General features: G+C 49.6%; 1 protein-coding gene across 1 annotated transcript in view; it reads left to right on the forward strand.

The window, feature by feature from the left end:
• Window positions 1-447: 447 nt before the first annotated feature.
• The window catches only part of col14a1b (collagen, type XIV, alpha 1b), a 49,810-nt gene continuing 42,875 nt past the window's right edge, over window positions 448-7,382 (forward strand). The window contains exons 1-3 of the mRNA XM_079749311.1: window positions 448-923; window positions 2,409-2,494; window positions 5,809-5,925. Of these exons, the coding sequence (XP_079605437.1) occupies window positions 2,410-2,494; window positions 5,809-5,925 (202 nt within the window). The 5' untranslated portion in view covers window positions 448-923; window position 2,409. The remainder of the gene's footprint in view (window positions 924-2,408; window positions 2,495-5,808; window positions 5,926-7,382) is intronic.

The following is a 7,382-nucleotide window of genomic DNA, read 5'->3' on the forward strand; positions in this document are numbered from 1 at the left end:
GAATTGGAATGCATTGCAATGAAAAGTATACTTTAATTAACGAAGCACCAAAAGTAAAATAAGATGTACAAATGTAAATGCAGATGTGATGTTGTCAGCCAGGCTGAGGGGTTAACAGCACCCCGGGTTGCTGTCGGAGCTCCCATGAGTCTCGGATCTCTCTGCCCCGTCGACACATATTTCGGCGCCTCGCCTAGTATTAAACAATCTGCAGGAATGAGTTGCTGTAGGGAGCCCATTCACGTCCGCAGCAAGTCTCAACTCACACCTCCGAGAGAGAGAGAGAGAGAGAGAGAGAGAGAGAGAGAGAGAGAGAGAGAAGGGGGAGGGGAGAATTTTAATGTTACTTTTAGAAAGTTAGAGCTGAGAGAGAGAGAGCCTTAAAGAAATATATATATATAGAGAGAGAGAGAGAGAGAGAGTGTCAAGAGGAGAGAGGGAGAGAGAGAGAGAGTGTGTCAAGAGGAAAGAGGGAGAGAGAGAGAGTGTGTTAAGAGGAGAGAGGGAGCGAGAGAGAGTGTGCTAAGAGGAGAGAGGGAGAGAGAGAGAGTGTGTTAAGAGGAGAGAGAGAGAGAGAAAGAGAGAGAGTGTGTCAAGAGGAGAGAGGGAGAGAGAGAGTGTGTTAAGAGGAGAGAGAGAGAGAAAGAGAGAGTGTGTCAAGAGGAGAGAGGGAGAGAGAGAGAGAGTGTGTTAAGAGGAGAGAGGGAGAGAGAGAGTGTGTTAAGAGGAGAGAGAGAGGGAGAGAGAGAGTGTGTTAAGAGGAGAGAGGGAGAGAGAGAGTGTGTTAAGAGGAGAGAGAGAGGGAGAGAGAGAGAGTGTGTTAAGAGGAGAGAGGGAGAGGGCGCGTTAAACTAGGGTTGAACCTTTGCTACTTGACGGACGGATTGTGCAGCGTGTCTTGAGGAGAGAATCGAAGAGAGAAGGTAGGTCCATGAGCTTCAGGGTTGGAGGGGTTATGGATTAAATGATGTTTGTGTATTTAATGTATTCCGTGTATTTGATGTAGTGTGTATTTAATGTAGTTCATGTATTAAATGTAGTTGATGTATTTAATGAATGGGGGTCCTGTTGTGTGTGGACCCGGGGCCTCCTGAGACTGGGTTGAGGGGGTCGACCGCACACACCTGATCGATACACTTCATCGATCATCACCTGTATCACAAGGCAGCGGGGTGCAGGGAGCCATCGTTTGTAGCACGTGGTCTGAACACGTCGCGGTCGTCCATCAGAGCGTGCGGCTCGTGAGCGGATGAGACTCATCCTGTTTAATGAGCCGTGAGGCTCGTAAGTTAATGAGCTGCGAGACTCGTTGGTTAATGAGCTGCGAGACTTGTTAGTTAATGAGCAGCGAGACTGGTTGGTTAATGAGCTGCGAGACTGGTTAGTTAATGAGCCGCGAGACTCGTTGGTTAATGAGCCGCGAGAATCGTTTGTTAATGAGCTGCGAGACTGGTTAGTTAATGAGCCGCGAGACTCGTTGGTTAATGAGCCGCGAGAATCGTTAGTTAATGAGCGAGGGGCCGTCAGCCCGGGGCGCCAAAATCAGACGGCGAGAACCAATTGGAAGAAAGCCAGGTGATATACCTGTCTCCCCTGTTGCACCTGTTACCTGTCTCACCTGTTAAAGGTATTACCTGTTACCTGCCTCACCTGTTCCCTCTCTCATCTGTTACCTGTCTCTTCTGTTACTTGTCTCACCTCTTACCTGTCTCTTCTGTTACCTGTCTCACTTCTTACCTGTCTCTTCTGTTAAATGTCTCACCTGTTACCTGTCTCATCTGTTACCTGTCGCTTCTGTTACCTGTCTCTGCTGTTATCTGTCTCATCTGCTACCTGTCTCACCTGTTACCTGTCGCACCTGTTACCTGTCTCATCTGTTGCCTGTCTTACCTGTAAGCTGTCGCACTTATTACCTGTCTCTTCTGTTACCTGTCTTACCTGTAACTGTCTCACCTGTTATCTGTCTCTTCTGTTACCTGTCTCACCTGTTATCTGTCTCATCTGTTACCTGTCTCTTCTGTTACCTGTCTTACCTGTAAGCTGTCGCACCTGTTACCTGTCTCTTCTGTTACCTGTCTTACCTGTAACTGTCTCACCTGTTATCTGTCTCTTCTGTTACCTGTCTTACCTGTAACTGTCTCACCTGTTATCTGTCTCTTCTGTTACCTGTCTTACCTGTAAGCTGTCGCACCTGTTACCTGTCTCTTCTGTTACCTGTCTTACCTGTAACTGTCTCACCTGTTATCTGTCTCTTCTGTTAGCTGTCTCACCTGTGAGACTGTACCAACTGGTAAGTTGATGACGCAGGGTGGGGGTCAGACTGTACCAAGGCTGATTCTCTCACCCCTCAAATGATTCTGCTCTCCTCCTCCTCTCTCCCCTCCTCCTCTCCTCTCCTCCTCTCCTAGGATGCCTCTGTCTGTGGCTCCTGGTTCGTCACTCTGGGTTCCATTGCTCTTCCTGATGCTGGTGGCTCCGCCCACCCAGGGCCAAGGTACCCCCCCATGATGAACTAATGAACTGAACATGAAATAATGAACCTAATATTAACTAATGAACTGATGAACTGAATATGAACTGATGAGTTGAATATCAACTTATGAAATAATGAGCTGAATATGACCAAACCGAATATGAACTAATTAACCTAATATGAACTAATGAACTGAGTTATGAACTGATGAACTGAATATGAACTGGTGAACTGAATATGATGTCAGAGAATCGTACTCTGTACTTCAGGTACTGATAGAAGAGCATGCTATACTTATTGTAATCGCACTATACCCATCAAACTGAGCAGCAAAATAATTGGACAACAGCAGGAATCACTCATCAGTTTATATAGCAAAAGGACGAAGCAAAAAGCAAGACAAATCACCTTGGACATCACACACACTCTACACAGCCAGTACTGCCTCTTAACGCAGATACAGAGCCCATACAGTAAGGACAAACAGAGCCCTGTCAATCTTTGTTCCGGCGTCCATTAGACTTTTGAATAGTTGAACCTCTTTTTGAACCGTCTCCTCTCTTTTCTAACAGCTGGACTCTTTTTTGAACTATTAGTTATTGCTGTTTGTGAAAAAGAGCGCAATGTTGTTGGAGGAAAACTTATTTATACTTAAAACAAACGGCACCCAACAGTCATTTCACTCGCACAACTCAAAAAGCCCCCTTCAGAGCAGACCTCTGGCCCTCTTAAGGAGCACCAGTATGGGTGTGGCTCACTTAACCTATGAGACCCAGCTGCAGACTATCACATGGCCAACAGCCTGAGAGGAACATGTGCATCTTTAACAACATGGTTCGACAGAGAGAAGATGCCATTCACATCTTCACATTGCCTTCCCCCCGCTTTTAAGCTTGCAAACACAGTTTCAAGCGCAGGAGATAAAAGGTCAAATATTGTGAAAGTCATTAGTGCTAAATAAACAGTTCGAAAAGTCTCTCTGGTGACCTCCAATCTTCATTCCAAAATCACTCCTTCTTGGCCAAACCCTGCACTCCTTACAGCTCACCGCCCCACTACACTCTGCCTCTATGGAGGTACTGTTTATTCACTAGGCTTAGCAAAGGTTTTTTATCTATCTAGTGTGGGCTGATGGTGTGTTTGTGTGTGCGCGTGTGTTTGTTTATTGTGTGTACTGTTGGGTATGGCCACACCCTGCTGCTCCTCCACATTTGAAGTTCTGAACGGAAGAATAAAGTTATTTGAATTGAATTCTCTTGCTATACTTTATTATAATATATATATATTATAATATAATATATTATATTATATTATATTATAATATAATATAATATATTATATTATATTATATTATAATATATATTATAATCGTACTACACTTACGCGGGTAGCCATGCGCATCGTGTAGAGGTTAGCATGTAGCATGTAGCTCGTAGCGTGGTCGTGGCGTGCCGTGCATAGCGTGTAGAGGTTAGCATGAAGCATGTAGCTTGTAGCACCGTCGCGGCGGGCCGTGTGTAGCCTGTAGAGGTTAGCATGTAGCTCGTAGCGTGGTCGCGGCGTGCCGTGCGTAGCCTGTAGACTCTACAAGCTACGCACGGCACGCCCGCCGCAACCGCGCTACGAGCTACATGCTACCCTCTAGAGGCTACGCACGGCCCGCCGCGACGGTGCTACAAGCTACATGCTACCCTCTAGAGGCTACGCACGGCCCGCCGCGACGGTGCTACAAGCTACATGCTACCCTGTACAGTGTAGGGGGTAGCATGTAGCTCGTAGCGCGGTCGCGGCGTGCCGTGCGTAGCCTGTAGAGGGTAGCTAGTAGCTCGTAGCGTCCCGGCCTTCGGAGTGGCCCGTTGAAGAGGAGGCGGTCTGTCCCCCCCCCCCCCCCATGGTCAGTATTCACTCCTCTGATTGGTCATGTGCTCAAGGGGGTGTGTGCTATTAGTCTAGCCTGCATGTCAGAGAGGGGGATGGGCCAGTGGGTAAGCCCCGCCCCTGGGCGGCCATGTTTGACCTAGCGGTGTAAACATGAGGTCAGTGCATGAGTTCACCCCTTCATCACCACGCATCATGTGGTAATCAGGGATCAACAGTTTGAACACCTGGGGCGGGTCAGACCGGTTCAGACTGGTTCAGACCGGTAAAGACCGATTCGGACCTCAGCATATGGCAATGAGGGCTGCTGGGTTTTTATTGGTCGGTTTGAAATACTCTGACATACTTTTTTTGGAAGAGGTAAATTATCCTTTTAGTTCGAGGATCCTTTTAGTTCGAGCTGAATATCTCTCTCTCTCTCTCTCTCTCTCTGTCTCTCTCTCTCTCTCTGCCTCTCTCTCTCTCTCTGCCTCTCTCTCTCTCTCTGTCTCTATCGCTCACTCCCCTTGGAGAGAGGGGGAGATTAAGGAGGGGGAAGAACAAGATAAACAAGAAGATAAAGGGAGTCTGATCAGGGAGACACACATATAGGCACACACACACATAGACACACACATATGGACACAGCCACATAGACATGTAATCACATGTTGATATAAGTGTAATCACATGTTAATATCAATGTCAGCTGAATGGCTGTACATGCAGAATGGAGGCGATGATAATGAGTCAACGGCAGCGTATGCTAGCAGCGCATGCTTGCAGCGCATGCTAGCAGCGCATGCTCGCAGCGTATGCTCGCAGCGTATGCTCGCAGCGTATTTTCGCAGCGTATGCTAGGAGCGTATGCTAGCGGCGTATGCTGGCAGCATGAGTTAGCGCCACGCCTGTGGTTTAGCATATGCTGCGTGTTGGACAGTTAGCTGAATGCTATCAGAAGCCAAACCATTTATAAACGCCACACATTCCCCGCACTGGAAGCCCCCAACATCAGAGGACTGTTCAAAGCCTCTCGTGAAACCCGATGATACCGCCCAGGTCCGCGAGCCGCCTGTGATCCCATCAGCATGTTCCTGTGCGGGCTGAATGTCTGCATGCTCCTCCACCCTCCTCCATCCTCAGAGTCCAGAACGGGCGGCATGCGGCTCAGGACGTAGAGCAGGATGTAAGCGGGGAGGCTGCTGGTTCCATCCCCGGCTCCTCCCGGCGCGGTGTCGAGGCGTCCCTGAGCGAGGCGCCTCGCCCGGGCCGCTCCTGGCGACTTGACGGTCGCCCTGCATGGCTGGCTCCGCCGTCGGGCTGTGAATGCGTGCGTGAACGGGTGAATGGGTGAATGTGTGCACGGACGGGTGAATGTGTGCACGGACGGGTGGGTGTGAGACAGCGTTGAACCATTTGACCCTTTGTAATCCCCCTGCGTGCCGCGGTTCAGCCTCTCGACTCTGACCCTCCCGTAGTTCCATCGCCACGGAGGCTGCGAGTCAAGGTGTCCGGCCCAGACGCCCTGCTGCTCACCTGGAAGGAACCCAAGGGAGACTGTGACGGCTACGAGGTGGTCTACAGCTCGCCCCCAGGTGGGACCCCCACAGGTCCACGGTGGAGGGCTTAGGGTCAGCTGGTGGAGGGGTGAGGTCGGTGGAGAGCCCTCTGGAGGGTCTGAACAGATGGGCCGAAGTTCTCCTTCTCTGCAGGGACGGACACCTCTTACTCCTCTACATCCTGCTCCTCCCTCCTCCTGCTCCCTTCTCCTCCTCCCTCTCTCATCTCCTCCTCCTTCCTCCACCTCCTCCTCCCTCTTCCGCTTCTCCTGCCTCTCCCTTCTCCTCCCCTTTCATCTTGCTCCTCTCCTGCCACCTACTCCTCCTCCTCCCTCTCCTCCTCCTCTACCGCCTCGCTCCTCCTCCTCCCACTCCTTTCTCCTTCTCCTCCTCCACCCACTCCTTTCTCCTCCTCCACCTCCTTGCTCCTCCTCCTCCTCCCAGCAGAGTGTTTCATATACAGGATCGTAAGGATGTCTAGCTATCTCTAGTTAGCCTTAGTTAGCTCAGCATTTAGCTGCAGCAGTCGACCGCTGAGGTCTGGTTGGTTTGGAAGTGGTCCTCCAGCGACAGGCCTGTAACCGTGGCGATACAGCAGGTCCCTCCAGCAGGTGGTGACCTGGAGGTACTCTGTCATCGTAAAGCTTGGCCTGGGGGACAGGTTTACTATCGCTGGAGGAAGCGTCCGCCGTGTGGTTCGGTGGTTAGGAGTAAAAAGGGTAATTACTGCATGACAAAGTGTTACTGCGACGAGAGGAATCGGTTTGTTTACTGGGAATGGAATGTCCTCTAACCACAGATCTGACTCTGTACAGTACAAGTAGAGAAAGAGCTACGACGCTAGAGCTACGATGCTAGAGCTACGACGGTAGAGCTACAATGCTAGACCTATGACGCTATACCTATGACGCCAGAGCTACGATTCTAGAGCTACGATGCTAGAGTTCTGATGCTAGAGCTATGACGCTAGAGCTACGATGCTAGATCTACGATGCTACAGGTGTGAAGCTATAACTCCAGAGCCAAGACGCTAGAGCTACGATGCTGGAGTTACAATGCTTGAGCTACGATGCCAGAGCTACGATGCTGGAGCACTGATGCAAGAGTTACGATGAAAGAGCTACGACGCTAGAGCTATGTTGCTAGGTTTGGATGAGTGGTTTACTAGCTGCTGCCCATGAAGCAACTCACAGGACAGAGAGGACATGTAAGGCCTTGTTTTATAGCAGGAGAGAGAGAGAGAGAGAGAGAGAGATGCTTTAACAGCATCTGTAATTTATACTCTAAGTGCCATCCAGGTCATATAGTAGAATGTGAAAACTGTATCATTTTACAATACTTATTCCCTTAGCTAGATGCCTTCTGACACAGACCAAAGCCCTCGGTAAACACAGTATTCACTGAGGCGCGTATTTCAGACCATTGCCATCCAATTCAAGTTTACACAGCCCTTAATCATAGTTACAGTCTCAAATGGCTTCACACATGATGCC

The sequence above is a fragment of the Pollachius pollachius genome, assembly GCF_949987615.1.
Source record: "Pollachius pollachius genome assembly, chromosome: 13".
Classification (NCBI taxonomy): Eukaryota; Metazoa; Chordata; class Actinopteri; order Gadiformes; family Gadidae; genus Pollachius; species Pollachius pollachius.